This window comes from Sphaerodactylus townsendi, linkage group LG01 (assembly GCF_021028975.2).
Source record: "Sphaerodactylus townsendi isolate TG3544 linkage group LG01, MPM_Stown_v2.3, whole genome shotgun sequence".
Taxonomy (NCBI): domain Eukaryota; kingdom Metazoa; phylum Chordata; class Lepidosauria; order Squamata; family Sphaerodactylidae; genus Sphaerodactylus; species Sphaerodactylus townsendi.
In genome coordinates this window covers 79794459-79818548 of record NC_059425.1, presented here as the reverse complement: position 1 = coordinate 79818548, position 24090 = coordinate 79794459, and the positions used below count along the sequence as shown (strand labels likewise).

The window sequence follows — 24090 nt, the reverse complement described above, 5'->3', positions numbered from 1 at the left end:
CCTAAGAGATCATTTGGCATATATACTATTTTATTCATCACTCTCGCATTTTTTTTATTAAATACCCATGCTTTTATTTTCCTATCCCATTCTTCAAATTGTTTTTTAGCGATTTCCATTGGTAGTGTTCTAAATAAGTATGAGATTTTAGGCAATATACACATCTTTACTGCTTTTATCTTCCCCGTTATAGATAGGGTTTTTGCTTCCCATCTTTTTATTTGATTTTGAATTCTTTTCCATCTATTTTCATAGTTATACTTATACATCCTATCTTTTCTGGTAGAAATTACAATTCCTAAATATTTGATTTTCTTCTTTAATATTTCTTTATTAAATTGTTTCTTTTCTATATTCACTCCTAATATTTCTGTCTTGTCCATATTCACATTTTTGGACTTGTTTATACATTATAGCGAACACACACAAATGTTTGAAAAAAAGAGTCAACACATGTTTACTTTACAAATAAACCAGGGACTAGAAATGTAGATTTTAACTCACACGTAGAGCTGCGCACACTTTGAACAAAACATGAGAATCCATGCAGAGCAGGGCAGTGTATAATTTTATATATGATTTTAGGGTTTATGCCATTGTAAGCCGCCCTGAGCCCTTTGTATAAAAGGCATTTGTTTGACAAATATATAGAACTGTTTGCTTACATCATAGACTGGATGAAATATTAATAATTTATATTTTATTTGTTTTTATGATGGTTTTGGAGTTATTTTTTCCAACTAATTTTTTGCATCTTAATTTCTTTGTCATATGGCATACATATGCATTTATATGGTTCCAGCCAGTCTCTGATGCATTATCAAAATGGGGGTTGTCTGTCTGAACCACTATTTTTGTAGGTTTTTGGCCATTTGGACTTGCTCACTTCATTTTCCTTTTTCATGGATTCATATTAAATTGATGGTACATCTGAAGATTTCCTGTCTTCCTGCTATGAAAGCGTTTGTGGGGCAAGAAAATACTCATTTCAGCTTCTTGTTAGTGACTATCTATATGTAATGTTTGCCCTAACCTGGATATCTCAGACTAGTCTGATCTGATGATATCTCAGAAGCTAGGCAGGATTGACATTAGCAAGTATTTAGATGGGAGACTTCCAAGGAATACCAGGGTCATGACATGGAGGCAGGAAAAACACAGTCCAGGAATTACCCGGGGCTGTCGTTGCAGCTGGAGGAGGGGTGAGTGAACTCAAGCCCAGCACACTGAGTGAGTGCGAGGCCGGGCCTAAGTCACGTGACGGGGCATGTCACGTGACATGGGAGGGGTGTGGTGTGCCTTCAAAAGGTGGCACCAGCATGGCCCCTGCCTCTTACGTGGCTGCTGAGGAGCTGATCAGTTGCTCCTTGGCTTTGAGTTGCCATGTGGTTTGAGAGGCCTGTTGAGCCTCATAGCCGCAGCTACTTGTAAGAGTGGGGGGGGAGCTCCAGGGGAGTGGGCCTGGTTTCCGCATTGCAGCTCTGAAGCTGGGGGACTACTGAGGCCAGGCCAGTGTGGCCCTGACTACTTGATCTTTTTCTGGTGCCTTCTCTCTCACGCCGTGCGGTTCTGGAGTCTCATAGCTGTGGCCACTTGTCAGGGCGTGGGGAGCACTGGAGGGTTGGGTCAATCAAAAGACCCCTGAAAGATGGCCTCTTTTCAAAAACCTCCAAAGAAGGAGACTTCACTACACTCTGAGAAAGTGTATTCCACTGTCGAACAGCCCTGTCAGGAAGTTCCTGCTAATGTTTAGATGGAATCTCTTTTCCTGCTCCTTGTTCTGGTCTCTAGAGCAGAAGAAAACAAGCTTGTTTCCACTTCAACATGACACTGCTTCAAATATATAAACATGGCTATCATGTAACCCCTCAATCTTCTCTTTGCCAAACTGAACATAAAGTCTCTCCTCATAGGGCATGGATTCCAGACCTTTTACCATTTTGGTCACCCTCCTCTGGACCTGTTGCAGCTTGTCAATTTCCTTCTTGAATTGTGGTGCCCATAACTGAACACAGTAATCCAGGTGTGGCCCAGAGGCTTACCAGTCTAGGGACCTGGGGATACCCATGTCCCCAGGAGCACACCCCTCCCCTCCCCCAGGATTCCTGGAGCCCAGCTGCTGCTCTCCCCAGAGCCTGGGGAGAGAGCACTTGCCAACCTCAGGGACAGTCTTTAATAAGCATGGATGGATATTTTTGACTGCAGAAATCAGGTTCATATGGGGAAATTAACAAAACAATGTGAGTGAAGTGCTCTGCATGCTGAAATGTGAAATATTATTAAATTTGTGTAACTCATGCAACCTGCGTCAGTTTACACCTGCAGAAGATGATTCAACTTTAATATGCAAATTTCATGATCAGCATATTAATAATACACATGCAAGGAAGAATAAGGTAATAAATAATATAAAGTGAGATTATATTAAGAACACTGTCCCTACTTGGCATCAACAAAATATTGGAGGGAAAGAAACATTAAAGAAAATATCTCATTGGTTGGAGAATGAAGTACAGACAGATTCTCCAATGTTCAAAGGCACTCTATGCCCATTCAGTACTTTCCATCAAAGTACAGAGAGAGTATCTCAAAAATGAGGATTCATGAAGAATATCATTCTCACAAATGTTTTTAATAGTTAGATGAGGTTTTACCAAGAATTGCCGAGGTTTCTTTGTTAACATATCACTTTTCAGACAGTGAATTGCAGCTAGAATTGGCCACTGGAGAGAAACTTCAGTTGGAAAACTAACAGAACAATAAAGCAGAGAGTATACAGCAAATAGAACATCCCCCACATGGAGATTTTACTGCCATTGTCTAGAAGTAGATCAGCTTCCTTCAGTATCTTCCCTTGGCCTCTCTCTTGCAGAGCAGAGTTTATCCAATTTGAAAGCCACTCTTCGCTGTTTTGCCAGCCTCACAGTCTTCTTTAAGCATCATCAAGTTTTGCACTAAGCTGTGCTCTGCCCCATGGGTCACTTTCATAATGTCATAAGCCTGCAATAAAGAGGAGAAAGATAAGCAATCTGTGCTCCAGTCTTAGCTGGTAAGTCCTTTCACCCTTTTATGCTTTTTTCCTGTATAACTTTAGAAAGTCTCATATCAGTTTAACCTTCACTTGCATCCCTATCCTTGCTAGACATGAGAACTATATGGGCAAGAGAAGGAATTCCTCTGTAGCGCATATTTTGGCTCCACTATACTAATGGTTTGTTTGCAACCAGAGAAGAAAACATGGTTTTTAAAGAAAGCATTTTAATTTGATGATTGTTCTTCATGCGGAATAACCTGGCTGTGGCTTTCTTCTGCTGCTTCGGTTTAAATTTGATCATTTTTCATCTTAATGCTATTTCATTGTTGTTAACGAAGTTTATTATGTTATGGTTTATAGTTTACCAACTTGGCAGAGTTTGCAGCATAAAAGTTTGTAACAAATTCTTTGTATTAGAAGCCCCAAGTACACTATTGTATGAAAAAAATGTGCAAGAGATTATGGTGCTTTGAGTGGAAAGAAGTTGGAAAACAAAAGGCAACCCAAAAACACTGGAAAAATCTACTCGTAAGAGTGGTAATTGGGGGCCAGTCAAAACATTGTGCTAAATATACAGCTATGCTGAAAACAGCCTACAGTATGTCTACTTCTCTGCCCTCCTACGTAATAGTTAGCAAAACTTCCCATGTAATAATATCAAATCCATCTCCCTGGTGCCAATTATAAACAATCATATGGAGTGTGAGTGGAGAAATACAGAACATTTTGAATTTATTAATTAAAATATTTACACCCCACCTTTCCTCATGGTTCAAGATGGCTTACAAATCCTAATTACAAGTAACACAATTAAAAAACATCTACATAAAACCTCAAATGATCCTTGCTCCATCTATCAAGGGGGCAAGGAGAACCAAGCACACAACAGCCTCTTTCAGGCATTTAGCTTGATAGCTGGTTTGGCCTTGTCTATGGGTTAAGTAGAACCCACCTGTGCAGTAATGTGCCAACCTAAATATTACAGCGGTGGTCTGTAGAAGCCATAACACAGAAACAATTCCAGTTTTCCTCCATGAGATGACAGTTAAGCGTAGATTTCCACAACATTGATTGTTGAATTCTTAGAGCCCAAAATAAGGTTGTTATGAGAAAATACTTTGGACACACAAACAAGGCATGATATCCCAAGCCATACAGTGAGCAATCCTAAGCAGGTCAGCTTGGAAGTAAATCCCATTTTATTCAGAGGGGCTTATTTCCAAGAACGTGTTCTTAGGATTGCAGCCATAGTTTCTTCCTCAGAAACTTTCAAAACAAACCCTGAGTAGATGAATGGTATGCATGTGTCTCTGAACACACAGAGAAGTTCAACACATTCCATTGAGTCTGATTTGCATTGTGTGCCTAACATCAGAAAGACATGTAATGGTATGCAAATGTGATACTGCACAACTCAGTCACGATGAAAGGAAGCAAACTTCATCATGCTACCAGCCTACAAAGGGAAGGGGAGAATAGCAGGGAAATCATTTCTGTTTCTCCTTTATCTCTTGATTAAAATGAATGCTTGTTAGAGATGGCAAAGGACAAATGCCTAGAAAGTCACACTAATTTTACTTTAATCGCACATTCAGTTAATAATCCACATGCAAGCTGGGAAGAATCTGTTCAAATGAAACACAGCTGCAAAGGTTGAGGAACCATTCTGGAGCAGAAGGGCTTCATAACGTGTTGTGCTTTTCTCATTTGTGATGAATCAGTGGAGAACCAGACGCCATGATACAAGAAGAAGAAGAGTTGGATTTATATCCCCCCTTTCTCTCCTGTAAGAAGACTCAAAGGGGCTTACAAACTCCTTTCCCTTCCCCCCTCAAAACAAACACTCTGTGAGGTAGGTGGGGCTGAGGGAGCTCTGAAGAACTGTGACTAGCCCAAGGTCACACAGCTGGCATGTGTTGGGAGTGCACAAGGTAATGTTGTTCACCAGATAAGCTTCCACAGCTCAAGTGGCAGAGTGGGGAATCAAACCTGGTTCTCCACATTAGAATGCACCTGCTCTTAACCACAGGGGTCTGCAACCCGCGGCTCCGGAGCCGCATGCGGCTCTTTCAACCTTATACTGCGGCTCTGCGTGGCCTGGAGGAGGTAGCATGGGCGTGTCCCTCCAGAGCAGCGCCGGAAAGAAAGGTGAGTGGAGGGGGCAAACCGGAGGCAGCTCCGTGAGTGAGGGCGCCACTGGAAGGAGTGTCCCCTCCACTCAAATCTCCTTCCAGTGCTGCTCTGGAGGGCTGGAGGGACACGTCCATGCTGCCCTCCAACCCCTGGAGGTTGGAGGGTAGTGTGGGCGTGTCCCTCCAGAGCAGCCACCATCCCCCCTCTGCCATTCCTGCAGCCGCCATCCCTCCTCTGCCCAACAGAGCAGGTGGCTGCCTGCTCCGTCAGGCAAAGGGGGTTTCCCTGCCTGGCACCGCTGCCTCCAGCAGCGCGAGAGGCGGTGGGACTGGGCAGGCCGCAGACGCCATCCCCCCTCTGCCCCATCTGGCAGAGGGGGTTTCCCTGCCCGGCGCCTCCACCTCCCAGTGCTGGAAGGAAAGGTAAGTGGAGGGGCCGAACTGGAGGTGGCTCTGTGTGAAGCCGCCTCTCCGGCTCGGTAGATCTTCAGGGCCATGGAAAACGGGTCCAAATGGCTCTTTGGGCAGTAAAGGTTGCTGACCCCTGCACTACACCATGCTGGCTTTCTGATTTTTCACTGATTTTTCATCAGATAATGTAATTTAAGATAATGTAAGACACTGATTTTTCATTAGATAAGTAATTTATTCTTGTATACTTAGATTTACTTAGAATCTACCGATGTTATATGGTGTAGTCCTTGTAGGTCTGTCTCACTACTTCTCTATGTTCCCTTCTTTTGCACTGAAGAACCATCTAATACAAACTCCCCCCACCCCACCTCCAATTTGATGTGGTATAGCCCATGATGGACTATACCACATCTCTTTTGTCATTTTAAAGCAGCAGGAGAAAAAATATGAAATGGGTGCAGGTCTCATTTATGTGTGTGCAGCAACAGGAATAGAATATGGGAATCTAATTTGTTATTTAGGATTTCTGATATAAATATGGCATCACACTAGTTCAAAGCCTCCAATACTAGTGATTCTACAATAACAAATGAGACCAACCCACCCAACAGAGGATGCCAAGAAACAGTGAATTAAATTAGATGGCAATAGACCAACTCAAGCTGTATGGAGGGTGGCGGTGGTCAGCTCTCGCTTCAGCAGCGGTTGGCGACCTGAGTGATATGATTCTGGGCCAGGGGCTTCCGAGAGAGTTTCCCGGATTTGCGAGACTGAGAAGGGGTTGGTGGCAGATACCCTTGAATTTGCAAGAGGTGGGGGTCAGTGGCAGAGACCCCCAAACAGCGTCAACAGCATTCGATCGCAGCCGCAGCTGGGATTTCTGTACGAGGTTCAGCGGAGTTAAGTTGGGTAGAGACGCCCCTGAATGTGCCGAGGACAACCCCCATTCTGTCTCAGGGGGTGCCTGGATAGTGATGGGGGTTGGTGGCAGGGACCCCCTTACAATGTGCAGGGCCCTCCTGACAGGGTGTGGTATGCAGTGGTGACAGGAGGCAGTGGCAGGGCCCCCCAGAAAACATCAGAAAACATCCAAGAGTCCCCCACTCAGAAAACATTTGAGAGTTCCTTTGCTCAAAGAAACGTCCAAGCATCTCCTACCCAGAAAACACTCGAAAGTCTCCCGCTCGGCAGCAGGGTGTTTCCAACAAGAATATGGCAGCGGCGGCAGCCCCCTACACCGACAGCAGCAGCAGCCTCCTGCAAGAACATTGGAACTACTGACTGCAACAGTTGTTGGGCATTGCCTTTCAGGTAACTAAGTTGATTAGATGTATGCGGGTTGTAGCTAATTCTGGGGCTTTATTGGGCTTTTTTGTGGGATGTCAAGGAGTTTTGGTTTAGTTTAGCTTATAGTTTAGTTGTTTGGTCTCCTTGCAGTGACAATAAGAATTAGGTTGCTCATAAATTGGGTTTAACATATATACACGAAATTGGTTTTTTTGGTAGTGTAGACAGGGCTTTTGTAGTTTTTGATCTTCCTGGATTATAGAATTTATGGAAAGTCGCCATCTATTTTTATGTTTGCTATCAGGTTAACTAAATTATGAAGCTTTGTTCAGTTTGTAACGATTTATGATCTTATGCATTATGGATTAATGCTTATTGTAGGTGCTAGGATGTTGTGTTACTTGATGTTATGCTATTATTATATTATGCAATGTACTATGTTATGCTGTTACAAAATGTTATTATGTTGTTATGCTGATTATGTTACAAGTTTGTTAACCTGAGATAGAAATATTAAGTATTTATTAAGCTGATGTTGGACTATTGTTAAAGTTTATTGTAAATGATGTTGTTATTATGCCTAGTCTTATTGTGTTGATATGTTGTTTATTTATTATGTTGTACACCGTCCTGAGCATTCCGAGGGAGGGCAGTATATAAATTAAAATTCAAATCAAATCAAAAACTGATTAAGAAACCCTGGTGATTGGAATATACTGTCAAACTGGGGTACAGTGGTCTCCTGGGGCTTATTCCATTAGTAGATGAATTTGAGGAATACCAAAGAGGACCTGTAAAGTTCAGGTCTCAAGTGGTCATGATCTGATGGAAGTTTGTTGTCAGCTCAATGAGTCCACAGGTGTAATCGAGGGCAAGTTCGACGAGAAGCAACTGAAGGTCGGATAGGCCACGAGTTGGCAATGAAGTCCAGGACATGCAGACAATCCAGTTCCAAAGGCAGCAGTGTGTGTGTGGGGCGGGGGGGGGAGTAGCAGCTGAGCTCAGCAGAGCTCATTCCACTCAGCTGCAGGTAGTGATCCCTCCCTGCGGAAGGAGTTTTGACCTTGGGGTCAGCTGATAAGTGGTAAGCCAGCTGACTGAGTGCTAAACCTGGAGTCAGCTGCATGCTAATTCAGCTTATTTTGCAACCTCTGTCATACTCTGGAGGAACACTTCAATCTGCAAGGCTTGTGGTTGGAATGAGGTCTGTTGGCAGAGACTGTAAGCTATAGGAACTGGATCCCAAAGCACAGAGTGCTTTTTATTCTACCTAAACAATTCTTTACTTACAAGAAATTTGAGGAAGGAGCTGTTTGGTGTTATTATGATCTACTAGCAGCATAGTGCTGCCTGTGACCTATTTGCTTCTAAAGGAATGTTGGATATAAATATGTATAATCACAAACATTCAAACCTACATCCAGGGGAAAATGACTGACTTAGAGTTTTATCATGATGTGAATTCCACTATATGCTTAAAGAATAGTCCCAAGTATCGCAATAGCATCACGGCAGACTGTTATTTTCCTATTTTCCTTTCCCTTGGTACTTAGATAACAGAGGCATCTCTGGTCTCAGCCAGATGGCTTCCTATTTCCTGTCTGGCCTTGGGGATTACTTTCACTTTCCCACTCTTTTCCCACTTTTTTACGTGGGGAGGGGCAGGTTGGGGGTTGGATTCAGAGTGGTTATACTGTGGGGGTTTTGAATGTTGGATCAGAACTGGCTTTCACAAAGCCAGGCACTTGTCGTCCAATTCAATAAAGGCTTCTGATTCAAGAAATCTAGGGCTGGCCATGGAGTGGATTCATAGGTCTGACATAGACTTGGGAACATGACCGCAGAAAAAGAGACTAGGGCCTTTTCTGCACACACCATTCAAAACATTTTCAGGATGGAAATAAAATGTTTCCTTTGTGGAGTTTCTGCACTGTTTTTTTCCCTCAGTTCTAAAACATTTCCAAGCAGCTTTTTCTGCAGATTTTTGGAAAACCCTTTTAAAATTATTATTTTTTCTGAAATGTTTCCAAGCTGTCTTCCCTTGGTGTGTGGTCATATTTATAATGTCTTATCTTTTCCATTGCCATTTTCCATGGCTCTGTTCCATTGGCCAACTTCCCCCACAGCGCCATTTTTTCACATCCTTGATTTCAGTATTTTCCCCCTCATAGCTCATTTCATCATTTTGTGGCTTTGTGTGCATGTGCATGTGCATGCGTGTGTTTTGCTATTTTGTGTGTGTCTATGAAGCCTCAATTAAACGTAGCTACACAGCAGTGAAACAGTAAATCAGTGAAGCATTGTTTCAACAAAGAAGCAAAAAGATTTTTAAATCCCTCACAGCAGTCATGAAACATTTGGAAGCGGTGAGTGCAGACAAACATTGTGGTAAAGGGGGGTGGGATTGAAAACGTTCTGGAAACGTTGAATGTGACTTGTGCACAAGAACCAAAATGCTACCTGCTGTATAATATGTACTGTGATTCAACATAAGGAATCAAAATATGCAATGTAAAAACAGCCCCAATATATAATGCAAAGGCTGATTATATTTTTAAGAATATACAAATTAGTCCTCATTTCGTATAAAAATACCTCATACACTGGGCAGTTATATAACAATTCCACAGTACAAAATATACAAATTTTCATTTCCTAATTGTTGGAAGCTCCTAACATGAAGTAAATCAGGAGCAATTCTTCCACAAGTCTTCTACCATGGAATACGTACATAAAAGTCAAACAGTAATCCAGAGTTCTAATTATTATCTTTTCTATTGTTCTGGTTTAATTGAATTTTACAATCCTAAATGGATCACAGTAAGTGGTCATTCTGAAACTGGAGATAACAGTTTTAAGATCAAAAGCATTCAGCTGGTAAAGAACACAAGGTAGTCATCAGAAGGCTTTGCTTGTCCTGGTAATTTATTGCATACATTGGCAAATATGTGACATGTACTTTGCCCTTTGTGAATATTTAAAAAATTGATGGCATGCTCTGAATAAGGCAGCATGTTGGCAGAATTTTAGCTCAGTCTGGTATTTCAACACTATACAGGAGGATTTTTATTGCAATATGTTTAATGGAACATTGTTTCAGTGATGCTAACCGCATCTTGGAATAGAGTGGATTAGAATTTTAAATAAACAGAGGGTAAGTGGGTACAGTGCTATTGCCACACCACCATGCCACTTCCAAAGGGCTTTTCAGTGGCACAGGGAGGCAAACAATAACCACCACCACCACCACCGCACACACACCAGAAAGCTCTCCATTAGGCTACATGGACTTGAGTGGCATAAGTCGGAGCCCTGGAGCATGGCGTAACCAGAGGCAATGCTGGGGAGGAAGTTGACTAACATTGGCTCCTTTGGACATGCCTCCAGAACACCTCCACTATGCCAGCAGCACTGCAGGAGTGCTGATGCAGCACACAGCTCTATGTTCAGGCATCTTGGAGGGCCGTGGCAGCTGCCCACCAGCGTACTTCCCTTTTGCCAGGGTAAGTTCCCTAGCAAGGACAAATCTGCTGGCACAGCCCTGCGCTACCTCCAGGAGTCGCTTTAAGCCTCCCCCTGCCACATTTGGATACCAAATATATCAGTCTGCCCCACTCAGATCTGCTTCATTGTTGTCCTAAAACTGTTTGCAAATAGGTATGCCAAAAAGACTGAATTGTGACAAATTCATTCTTCTTCTGGTAGTCCCAAAATACATTTTGCACTTGATGCCATTATAATTCCCCTTGCAAAGTTTACAATGATAAATGTGATACAGCTACTGCTGCCTTCCATTCACAATGACTTCTACAAGAAGCACAAATTAAAAACCTATTGGAATTCACTATGCAAGGACCGAACTTTAAACTGGAGGGTTCACCCCATCAGACCCAGAAATACCTGTTGAAAATCAGATTTTGTTTTCAAGATAAGTACTGGATCATGACTTTTATCAAACTCCACATTTTAGATACCATCCTTTAATGACACTAACTGATCTGTTCCTTATTTCTTTCACTTTTTCCAGTTTTTTATGTCAAGATTTTAGCCCTGGAATTTGGAACAATGCAGAAATTTTAATTTCAGTGCAACTCCACTCATGTCAGTTCCATAAACATTACTGAAAGGATATGCCTTGCCTGTGACTACAGACAGGGGATGTGTGTTTTTTTTTCTGTTCTTTATTCTGCCTTTCCCCATTCAACTAGATGCAAGACATAACAGATACACAAGAATGGTGATGAGAAATAGAACCAGGCAATGAAAGAGTCTTTCCTTCCTCCAACTTAATAGCTATTTGCTATTCAGGGTTAGCAGGTGATTAATGATACCCCCTAGCTACTGAACAGTAATTACCAACAACTGATATTAAAGGAAGTCAGCCCTGGAAATGGTGCAAGCAGCAATGACCCATCACCTCACTTTGAAGCGGCTGCCTGAGGAAATGGCGTAGCTAAAAATGAGTTCAAACTGGAGCCTGGCATTTTAAAAGTGTGTGTGTGGTGAGGAGGGGGGTGAGCTAGAGGGTACGGGAGAACATTTGGCTAGATGGTGGGTTGGAGACTAAGGAAAGAAAAAGGGGCAGAAGCACAGTGGGGAGAACTGACCTGCTTCAGTGTTTCCAGGGCCTGAGGAAACATGTCTTGACTGTACTGCAATTTGGCCACTCGCATCAGCTGGACAGCTCTCAAAGGATGGAAGCCAGAATAATAAAACCTGTAAAACATGGAGGGGAGAAAAATCATAGCATCATTGTCAGCATTCACCTTCACAGCTCCTGCCTCGGTGGAGAGCTATTAGGTTGGGTCTGCAAAGCCATTCTGAATTCTAATAAGGTATTCAGAGAAAATCAGCTGCACTACGGAGGGGAGCTTCAAATACAGAGGGGAATTAACAAATTATTATTTTCTGTCCCCGTAGAATAGCGTTTACATTATCCTGTTAGAAAGTAACAGGGGTGGGATTAATTTGAACACCTCCACTAGGCAATACAATAGCACTGACTGCACTTAGTATTAAACAAAGAAGCTTTCAGGCTCAGTAGCACTAGGGCGATTTTATTTTCACAGGAGATTTTCAGTATGGAGCCTAAATCCCCATTCTTTGGCAGAGAATAGTGTAGGTGCGTGGTATGTGATATACAGTTTTGATTCTGAACATCAATTCTGGGTTACCTGTTTTTTAAATACAAAATGTGTCTACATAATGGCTGAGATTTGTGTCTGCAATGTCTGGAAGAGAAGATCCAAAGTAATCTGGCCAAACGCACTGGAATAGTAAAGTGATTAACAGTGAGAAATCAAACATTCCCAGTTCAAATGCACTAGGCAGCTTTGGAAAACTAAATTTTTCTCAGCCTCCTATTTGGAGTATGGGGGTAATAGCACTAGCCAATTTTACAAATATTGAGATAATGAACACTGGACATTCTAATAATGCTCTGTTGATAATATTAGCAAAAATATTATATGAGATTTATGTCTTTTGTCCTTCTTAACACATTTTTGCCCAAGGAGGGAAAGCAATTTTAGAAACAGTCCTACACACTATGAGGTATTTCTGGTTATGAAATTTCATTCTGTGACAGCAATCTAGTATCAGTACCTTTGCTCCCAGTACCTTTGCTCCCAGGTTTGACCTTAACAACATAAAGGATCGAGGTAGCCTGATAACATTTAATAATTTTCTTCATGCTAATTTGATGTGGCCAGTATTCCCTATTAATTGTTCTGCCATTAGTACTGATTTACATTCACAGGGCAGACAGAGCTAGCCTGCATATCTGCCGCAAAAGGAACACATGTAATGCCCTGGTGTCACTAATTACTTTCAAAATGTCCTGGAAATGTCTCTGTTTTATAGGCAATCGCTCTGTAGTTGCCAGGATTTGTAAAGTCTAAACTGTTCACAATCAGTTTCATTCATCCAAGGAAAATAATACATTTGATCAAACAGGAATCAATTCTTGCTGGCAATTCTTCATGATACTAAAAGAATATTTATAGTTTTTTAGCTACAGAAGCAAGAAAAAACTTAGAATTTCTACTCAGATGGTGTCAACCATTTTCTACAAACTTCAGTAGCAATCATCTAAAATAGTGGCCTCAGTTACACACACATGTCAAAATGACTTCAGTGGTCTTTTACACATACAGAAAGAGATAAGGTCAGAAAATCTCCAGAAAGTGCAAGTAAAATTCAAAGACATTGTAAGGTCATGTTAACAACTAGTTAAAATGCTTGCTTTCTAGCATTTCTCAACATGTGATAGCTTGTAATTTTCCATTTTACCATGGTAGGAGGCCTATCACAATACCATCTGAGACTTGTGCATACATTCAAGTCAATCACTTGATGACTACCCTATTAAAAAGTGACTTGCATATGTGAATAGAGCCATCACAGTTCAAGCATCACAGGTTGAACTTTGCTATCTCCTTATATCCAGCCTGGGGGGAGGGGGCTTGTTGACACAGCTGCAAGAGAAATTAGATACATAAAATCATGTTTTGCAGTAGAGTTAGTTCAATTGCAAAGCATAAAAGAAATCAAGCGATAAGAAATCAGATGATGTAGATGCATGTGTGAACTGGCCCCGGTCAAGTAAGGAGAATTGTAGGGCACGTGAATGGTAGAACTGTAGCATGCCATGGGCTCACTTTGGGTGTTCGTAAAACAAAGACAATACTATTAGTAACCAGTGATAAATTCAACCCTCGGAACACTGCTCTATTACTCCCACAACAGTTCTATTGAGACTAGTTTAATAAGTGCATCCCATTCCTAAGCTAATCAGACTGTGGAAAGATTTAGAATCATGGCATGTGATACCGGAGAAAACAATAAATAATTAAGCAATGTCAGGCAGACAACCAAATCCACCCACAGCCATAAACTATACAGAGAGGGGAAATTTAAGAGATGAAGGTAAAGGAAACGGGCATGAAACTGAGAGCACTGAGTACATAAATATTTACAAAGCTATTTTATTGTGCTGATTTATACACTGGTCTTATACATGTGTTTAGTTGCTTTTCACAAGCTTTAAACCTGACACGTAATATAGTTTGTTTAGTATTATTTACTGTAATAAAACTGTTAAATTATTGGAACATCTCTGTGCAGGCTTATCTGTTGGACAACATTTTTGGGAAAACTTACAATGTGCAGCTCTTGGGGAATGAGCAGAGTGCTATGGTTCCCCCCTTCCCCAATTTGTCTTCATTGCTCTACTATCAAAAACTAGGCAATTCAGTTCCATTTGTTAACAATATACTAAGCTGATTTCCAACATAAATTCCTAAGAAAGGTAAAACTTAAATCCGTTAATGCAGTCTGAAAATATTTAGGAGGGAAAAAGCAGACACCAGAGGTAAACAGGGTTTGGACTCAATCACTGAAAACCAAGACCACCACCCTGGTTCTTACTTGACACCAGGGGTCACTAGGTTGGAGGCAACATAGATAGCCCAAACATATACTGAGAGACTTGTGCAACACAAAGCAATCTGGTTCTTAGTCAGGTGTAAAAAGAGGTTATCTTACTGGATACCAACTATTATAAGAATTCCAGAATGGTAGCCATCAAACAACCCTTTCTGTTGCTGCACTACATCCCTGAACTAGAAAGGGAATAAAATCTCCCATTCAGCATCAAGCATTTTCTGCATTACAGACTGGGCAACATATTCTAGAAAAAGATGGGACTTACAATACAATCCTAAGCAGGTATACTCAAAAACCTACTGAAGTCTACACCATAAGGATTACTTCCAGGAAAGTGTTCTTAGGTTGGCAATGTTGTATACTTCTGAAATATCCTTCTCCACGATATTTAGAGCAATTTGGACACAATAAACTCTTTTGAAAGATATACCATACTGCATTTGCCTTGACAATCTCCTGTGCTTTGGCAAGAAACTGTTGTATAACTGCATCGGACATTCCTTTCCTTAAGCATGAGTGTTCTCGTGTTATAGGAAAGGACTGGTACTATCTGAATAAGCAATGTCTGTTTTTTAAGAGGACTTCTTTTCTAAGTTCCCTTGTTTCCCAAATTAAATAATTTGAGCTTTTTCATTCTCTCATGAGTTTAAATTAAAATACTAGAATACAGCAGTGAAAATGACTATTATATCTGATTCATCATAATTTAAAATAAGTTAATTGATGTACATTCTTCTCCATCAATCCACATTTGTGCCTTCACTTTCATGATGGAATTTCAAATAGACTTGACTGGTAAGAAATGATTCTTTACAGTGGAAGGAAATGCTTGCAAGACAACAGAGGCTGTGAAGGCTTCAACACAATCTACAGAGCTCTCACTGAAAATGTAGAATGCATAAAAGAAGAAGGCATCTGACTGCTTTCTCTCCATTTCAGTTAGTGAAAACGAGGCACGAATAAAGCTGAACGATGCCATCATCATTTTAGTTAGGAAAAGGGGAGTTAATTAGATTATTTTATAATGAAGTGCAATTTTGTTCCTATTGTCAGCACATGTTGCACCTCACAATAACATTCTTGCTTTAATACATAAGACTATGCCACAGCTCAAGGAATCCACACTGACTGTTCAAACATGATTGATTTCACACACATTCATACACCAAAAAGAAAAACAAAAAACTTCAAAACTGGCATGCCTGGAACTTTTGAAATTGAACACATAAAATAAGCAGCACGCAAGGGACACACAAAGCAATTATATATCTGACAACACAACCTTTGACCCTCAAAAACTTATACTCTCAACATCTTGTTGGTCTCTAAGGTGCGACTGGACTTGAATGTAGCTGTCCACAAAGCAACTACAAGTAAGACGCACAGAGCATCATAGTCCAATGACCTCCTACATGTGGCAGGGACAGTAGATGCTTTTTGCCCCTTCCACTGCATATACAATGTAAAGAGTCAGGTTGATTATACATGTGGACAGTATATTCCTGTGACTTCTCTATAATATTCTTAAGTAAAAGGATCTCAGGAATCTGGTATACTCATATAGGTTTTGAATATTTCAAATAAGTACAAATCAGTTTATTGTGACAAGGATGTTTTGCAGCTGCATAACCCTTTGCATCCCGCTATTACAGTGTCAATCATGTTAAACTTGTATTACTAGCAGATGTAATAGTGTAACAGTTTAGAATAAGAATGCCAGATATGAAGAGAGGTCTGTTTGCTTTCCATTTTATCCAAAAAAGTTGGTATATAAGAGTATTATTCTCATTCTGGCATAATAATCTGACAGGAGGTTCCACAATAACAAACAGGTATTATCAAAATACTCTGGTTTCTTTCATGATGACCGAATATGTTTCACCACTAAATGAAGACTGAAATATGCCATTTTAAAACGGGATCACATCAAGACAGAAAAGCAAACTGGAAAAGGAAGATTTTTTAAAAGAACAGTGACAGGAAGGGGAAAGAGATAAAGTAAGAAGAAGATGTACACTAGCAACAATGCCCTTCTGTGACAACAGCCTTGGCATCCATTATCTTCTCTGACAGCAAATCAATGGAAGTTTTCTGCTACAAAACACTCATATTAAACTCTAAGTATGTTATATCCCCTTGGTGCAATTAACAAAGGCCAGCATTAGGGACAGGTGGGGCAAACCTTTCTGAGAGGGATCTATAAGTGTCATCCTGTAGAAACTCACAGACTAGCATTTTTCTTTCTTTCTAAATGAGTGTTTGACACTTTTAAGTTCAAGATACCATCCTTTAAGGTACTCATTGTCAGAAACTGATGACATAGCAAGCAGAGTCTAAAGCAGATCTTTGACTCTACTGTGAAAAGTAAAAATGTGCTGCAAGTATTCTAGAATTAGTGTAATTTAAATAAGATTTATATTAACATATTCCACTTCAGAGTTAATTCTTTTAAAATCTAACAATGGAAATTTTAAGGCACCAATTAAAATGGCTTTAAATTTGAACTGAAAACCCCCCTGAAACATAACAATCTTTATATTTTAAAAGTTCACATTTGTACTTTAAAGCAAATTTTTGGCATCCGTGTTTTCCCTATCTCTGTCAGTAGTTTTTAGAAGCTGCTTTGTGCCGCAGGTGAGCTGTGAGTTTCACAGCTGGATGCCAGTTAACAGGGGTAGAACAGATTGGGTGGCAAGCTATAAAAGTGCAAACATCTTTCATCTATGCTATTTGCGCACAAAATTTGCCTTCCACCCATGAAATGAAGGGTTGATTTAAATATCATAGCTGCTATAGGAAGGCTGCCCAAAAAAGCTCCATCTTGCTAGAATATTTACAAACTTCTTGCTCCATGCACTTGTGTACAGCATATAAATTTTATGTGCTAGGGCTACTGTTTAAGGCTGTGTGGTACTGGCATGGGAGCTCATGCATGGGTCAGGAGGGTTTTCTTCCGTTTACAGTGCTGTCTGCCATCCAGAAATGCAATTCAGCTACTACCGCACTGGATCTGCAATGTTTAGATCAGCCCATGTTAGATCTGCAGTGTTTAGATTAGCCCAAAGTTCCATACAGTAAAAGAATTTGCCTCTGATATATCTTATATCCAGCCCCTAAAAAAACATAAGTATCCAAGTTTAGCACTCTGGTCCAGTGAATAAAAAATCAACTATCTGTGGTAGCTATTTTGCAATTTGCAAGCAACTGTTTTCTTCCATACACTTTTACACAAGGTTTATATAACAATTTACAGTCAGTACAACTCCCTTGTCTAAACTCTCATTTGGTAACCTGGCTTCTCTGGTCTTTATTGGTGGTGGGATGAATATGTTTCAGGCCCCAGGTAAACTGTGAGTTTCCCAACTGGATGCCACTTAATAATAACAACAATAATTATCAGTTCTGCCCCCACCCCAATTCTAGATGGTATGGGTAAGACAGGAGAGATATGAGTTTGGGGGCCAAGATACTACAGTTTAGGACTGGCATCTTCAACTGTAAGCCTAGCAGAACAATTCGGTCTCACAGGCCCTTTGGAATTGATTTATATCCCATAAGACCTTGCTGTCTACTAGAAGCGAGTTCCATCAACTAGGAGCCAGATCCAAAAAGGTCCTAGCTCTGGTGACACTCAGCCAAATGTCCCTGGGGCCAGGAACTACCAATAGATTACTATTCAAGGATCAGAGGGTCCTCTGCAGGTGATATGGGAAAATGCGGTCCTGAAGATGAAGCAATCCCAGGCCAGTTAAAGCCTTAAAGGTTAATACCAAAACCTTGAAAATGATCTGGAATTCAACTGGCAACCAGTACAGATGGTAGAGCCAGTACTGATGTTTCAATGGCCATTTTCTGGACCAGTTGCAGTTTCCAGAGCAGTCTCAAGGGTAAGCCAGCCTAGAGCAAGTTACAGTTATTTAGCCTGGAGGTGACCATTGTATGGATCACTGTGGCCAGGTCAGTAGGAGTCTGTCCTAACAAAGATGAAAAAAGGCAGTCCTGGAGTATTTGCAACCTGGGCCTCCATAGACAAGGGGGACTCCAGGATTACACCCAGGCTGTTTCTGGTGGAAGCTTTCCCCCAAATTCCTAGACTGACTCTTAGAGGCACCAATATTGTCTTTGTTCATTTGAGAGGGTTCTTTTGGTCATACAACACTTCTCTTTTACAAAAAGTCAGACTTGGGCTCCAGACAGAGGGTTTTAAGAAAAAGCACCTGTTCCCTCTCAGGCAAAGTCTCCTAAAGTAGCTGCATGTTAAAGAAATATCTGAAAAGCCTTCATCTGACCTGAAGGAGTTTCATGCAACTACCAGTAGCTGGTACTCACAGCTTCATAGCCAATATTTTATGATTTGTTTATGCATTTAAAGTATTTATATTCTTCTGTCTTTGTCAAAAAGATCCAGAATGGTTTACCATAAAGTCAATTAATGTACATATAGATATTAAGGGGGGAAAAGAATCCTCGCAAAAAATATGTAAAAGAATTTCAAAGATCAGTAGATAATTTTCAAAAAACTGTATCATAAAACACTGAGAAGAGGTATCTGAAAACATAGTGGTGGTAGAACATGTTGTCAAGTTGTGGCCAACTTATGATGACCCCATAGGATATCAAGGCAAGTGACATGTGTGACAAGTCATCTCCTGGCCAAAAACAATTAATTTAAAATCTAACAATAAAGCAGAAGCTTCTACCTAGGTACAAAATAAATTTACAGCAGCTTTGTGTCACTGAAGAAAGAGATCCTAGCTCAAACTTCAGAAGGCATAATCAAATGTTTGAATAATAAGACTTAACTACACTATACTCTCTGGCCTGAAAAGACCATCAGGTTACAAAATATTTTACAGATGCTGACAGCTTTGATTCCATGACAAATTCATTGCATGCCCTAGTTGGGGGGCGGGGGCATTTACGTCTTCTTTGTTGTTGCTCCTGCACAAAATCAAACAAAATTGAAAACTATTGAATAACATCTCTTCTCCAAATCGAGTCACAGAACAGCAGCAAGAGAGCAGAGGTTGTCTGTGCAGATGCTTTGATGTTCTGCCAAACCAAAGCTATAATATAATTTGCTTGAAAGGAAAAGTCAGGAAAATTGCTTTTTGTCTGGTGTTGTGCTGTTTTTGCAATATACTGTTCTATATTCATTACTTTACATGCCTGCCAGGCTGTGCCGCTTCGTTCACTTGTCATTTGTGGGCATTTCTGCTCATCCCTTTGACTCTGAATGCTTAACACAGAAGAGAAAAGTGCTGTTACATTTAAATTTGTGAACAAGATGAAAACTGTGCATCTTGATTCCTGAATAAGTTAAGTGTGCTGGTAGAATAAGGCTTCTTTAGGCATCATTGTCCTTTGGAGTCGGTCCACTGCCCACCTGCCTTTATTCTTTCACACCTTCTCTAAAGAGGCAAGTCCGTATAGAGTTCTTAAATGAACAACACATTTATAGAGCATCTGAAGGCTCCAGAAATGTAATCAGATGCAGCAAGCTTAATCTTAGGGGGTGGGGTGGGGTGGGGTGGCTGCTGTAAATCTGCTGCAGAATTCTTTGACTTTTTTTGCTGTAACAGACTGAAACAGCAACTATTCCAGTTGTCACACAAAAATTGATAAGTGTCCTAAATTTAACATGAATCAAGAATGTGATGGCACTTTATGACCTCCCTACACAGCTGTGTGTACAAGACTGGCCAATTGAGGCAAGAGGCCACAGAATGGCCAACACTAAATATTGAAGAGGAAAAGTCTTTGAGAGCCAGCACAGTCCAGAAGACAGATGTTCATATTTGGAACTGGGAGATGGGTTCAAGTACTACTTCTGCCTCGGGAAAAGCAATGGCAAACTACCCCACAAAAAATGGCTTGCCTATGAAATCACTGCTTGCAGTGGTACCCCAGGGTCAAACACGGCTGAAGGGGAAATGTTATTTTATTAAACTTCTATACCGCCCTTCGCCCTTCCCCATCAATTATATAAAACAGTTAAAATCCATTTCACACCAATCCCAGTTAAAACCATATATAATTATAAAAGTTCAGATGGCGATTAAAACTGTTTCCCCTTCCCCATTCTTGCACCCACAGGAGGCCAGATATTTATCACAGGAGTGTGATGTTATCCCGGCTGGCCAAACGCCTGGCAGAACAGGTCCGTTTTACAGGCCCTGCCAAAGCTCTGTATGTCCCGCAGGGCCCTGATCTCACTTGGGAGCCTGTTCCACCAGGTAGTGGCCAGGGCAGTAAAACCCCTGGCCCTTGTAGAGGCCAGCCGGATCACTTTGGGGCCAGGGATCACCAGAAGGTCCACCTCCGAGGAGCGGAGGGGCCTAGCAGGGCGATATAGGGAGAGACAGTCCTGTAGGTATGCTGGTCCAAGGGCACGAATAGCTTTAAAGGTCAAAACCAGAACCTTAAACATGACCCGGTACTCAACCGGCAGCCAGTGTAGTTGGTACAGGACCGGAGTAATCCGGTCCCTAATAGATGTTCCCGCCAGCAACCTGGCTGCCGCATTTTGCATGAGCTTCAATTTCCGGATCATGGCTAAAGGTAAGCCCGCGTAGAGCGAGTTACAGTAGTCTAACCTAGAGGTGACCGTGGCATGGATTACTGTGGCCAGATCAGAGCAGGAGAGGTAGGGGGCCAGTTGTCTAGCCTGCCGCAGATGGTAGAACGCCACCTTAGCCGTCTGGGTGACCTGGGCAACCAACGATAGTGATGGTCCAGTATCACCCTGAGGTTTTTGGTGGATGAGCCTAATGTTAATGCCTCGCCATGCAGCGTAGGCAGACTAAAGGCTGCCAGACACTCCCCTCGACCTAGCCACATGACCTCCGTCTTTGTAGGATTCAACTTCAGCCGACTCGCACTCAACCAACCAGCCACAGCATCTAAACAACGCTGGAGAGCATCAGGAGCCGAGGTCGGGTGGCCTTCCATTGTGAACAAAAGCTGGGTGTCATCAGCATACTGGTGACACCGCAGCCCAAAACTCCGGACTAGACTTGCCAGGGGGTGCATATAGATGTTAAAGAGCATTGGAGAGAGTATCGCTCCTTGCGGCACCCCACACATGATGGGGCATCATTCAGAGATCTCACCCCCCGACGCTACCTGCTGTACCCGGTCTTGGAGAAATGAGGTCAGCCAGTTCAAGGTTGAACCCCGAATCCCAATACCAGTGAGGGGGTGGACCAGAAGGTCATGATCTACTACGTCGAACGCTGCAGTGAGATCTAACAACACAAGTAGCGCCGACCCGCCTCTATCCAAGTGTAGCCGGAGATCATCCACAATGGCAACCAACACCGTCTCGGTTCCATGACCAGCACAGAAGCTGGATTGAAAGGGATGCAGTACGTTTGCATCATCCAGGAACCCCTGGAGCTGATCCGCCACTGCTCGCTCAATTACCTTACCCAAGAATGGTAAATTTGAAACTGGGCGGTGCCGGATCCCTTGGATCCAAAGACAGTCTTTTCAGGAGCAGGCGGACCACTGCCTCTTTAAGCCGACCAGGGAAAACTCCTTACTCAAGGGAGCTGTTGACTATATCCAACAGGTGGCTCCGGAGCTCTTCCCTGCTGGCTTTCACCAACCAGGAAGGGCATGGATCAAAAGAACAAGTGGTATATCATACAGCATCCAGGGTCCTGTCCACATTCGTTGGGTCAAGTAAGCTGAAGTGGTCCAAGAAAGGACCCAAAGACGGCCCAGGGGTCTCTAGTTCACATACTGTATCAACTGTGGCTGGCAGGGATTGGCGGAGGGACAAGACTTTGTGTGTGAAGTAGTCCGCAAATGCCTCACAGCCTAATGCCAATTTATTATCTTTAGGACCTATCGAAGAGGTCGTCAATGTCCGAATCACTCGAAACAACTGAGTCAGGCGTGAACTAGCCTTTTCAATAGCGGACGTAAAATATGCCCGCTTTGTCTCCTTCACAGTACTCTCAAAGGACCTCATAAACGATCGATATGAGTGTCTTGACCCCTCGTCAAATGCCCGCCACACTCGCTCAAGACGTCTCAGTTACCGTTTCATCTTCCTCAGTTCCTCGGTATACCAAGGAGCCGGGTTGGTGCGGGTGCGGAGAGGGCGCCTTGGAGCGATACATTCGATGGCTTCAGAGAGCATGGTATCCCAGCTCTCTACCAGCTCATCTAGCGTATCGCCAGTGGGAAGGGTCTCCTGTAGAGCATCCTGGAACTGTTCTGGTTCTATTAGTCTCTGTGGGCAGGCTAGAATCTGCCCGTCGCCTAGACGGGGGGGGCATAGGAGCTTCAGTCCGAGCCTTCAGGACATAGTGGTCAGACCACAGCACTCTTTCTACAGAGGATAAGGCCACATGCACACCTGCTGCAAAAATTAGGTCCAGAGTGTGGCCTCCTTGATGGGTAGGAACACCGGTGTTTACAAGAGAGAGGCCTAGCGTCGCCATGGATGACACTAGATCAACGGCTACCGAAGAGGAGGCCAAATCCACATGGACGTTGAAGTCACCCAACACAATCAAGCGTGGGTGCTCCAGCGCCCACTCAGAGATGACCTCCAAGAGCCGTGATAGGCTATCTGCCGGTGCGCTAGGCGACCGGTACACAAGCAGAACAGCCAGCCTCTCTAGGTGGTCCGACTTATTCTGCCAACTTATTACCATTCCATGGGCAGCTTGAAACTTCAGGTCACTATAAGTAGAATCCTGGAGTCCTTTGTGCTGGGAACCTTCCCTAGTCCTAGCACTGCAGCTTTGCAAGGAAGATTCAGTGACACTTGGCTCTCCCTGTTGTCCTCTACTCACCAGCCAAGATTGGGCATGTCCCAGGGAGACAATAGGCTCTCCCTATTGTCCTTGGCTTGGCTTATGTGTGCTTGTCCTGACCTGGATGGCCAAGGATAGCCTGATCTTATCAGATCTTAGAACCTAAGCAGCATGGGTCTGAGCTAGTATTTGGATGAAAGACCACCAAGAAAAGCAGAGCTGCTATGCAGAGGAAGGTAATGACATACCACCTTTGTTACTTCTTGCCTTGAAAACCCCACTGGGTTGCCATTAGACTGTGTGACTTGACGGCACTTTACACACACACTCACTTATAGTTTAATCCATATATAGGATTATCACTGCTAGTTCTGGGTTGGGAAATTCCTGAAGATTTAATGAGGGAATCCTAGGGAAAGTGGGGTATGGGGAAGGAAGGGAAGGGATCTCAGCAGGGTATAATACCATAGACTCATGACTAACTATAAATTTAGGCCCCTTCTGAACATGCAGAATACTGCACATTCAATCCACTTTCACAATTGTTTGAAAGTGGATTTTGCTATTCTGCACACTAAAATCCAGCTTCAAAGGGCATTGAAAGAGGATTGAAAGTGCAGTATTCTGCATGTGTGGAATGGGCCCATGAGAGGAAGGGCAAGAAGAGATGAACCAGTGCTCAGTTCTTGTGGTCCTTTCTTATATGCCCAGGGTAATGTCAATTGCCACTTTGAGGTCACAAAGGAATTCTCCTCCACAACAGATTCGTGCAGGGACCCTGGAGGATTTTGTCTTCCTTTGGGCAGCACAATTTTTGGACCCCTTGTTACTTTGTTGCAGCCTCTAAAACTACAGTAGTCTCAAGGAAATGTTTGGTGTGTTCATACAGTTGGGCTTCTCATTTGAACTTCACAACAAGACTGCGAATGACAGTGGGCTGAGATATACAAGACTGCCTTATCCAGTGGGCAGGACTCTGGACGATGGCAGTGGCAATGATAGCAAC

General features: G+C 42.3%; 1 protein-coding gene across 3 annotated transcripts in view; it reads right to left on the bottom strand.

The window, feature by feature from the left end:
- Positions 1–2611: 2611 nt before the first annotated feature.
- Positions 2612–24090, bottom strand: part of SMYD3 (SET and MYND domain containing 3) — a 463587-nt gene continuing 442108 nt past the window's right edge. For all 3 annotated transcript variants that reach the window (XM_048484814.1, XM_048484825.1, XM_048484833.1), the window contains 2 exons: positions 11475–11583; positions 2612–3000 (listed from right to left, as the gene is read on the bottom strand). In XM_048484814.1, the coding sequence (XP_048340771.1) occupies positions 2881–3000; positions 11475–11583 (229 nt within the window). In that variant the 3' untranslated portion in view covers positions 2612–2880. The remainder of the gene's footprint in view (positions 3001–11474; positions 11584–24090) is intronic.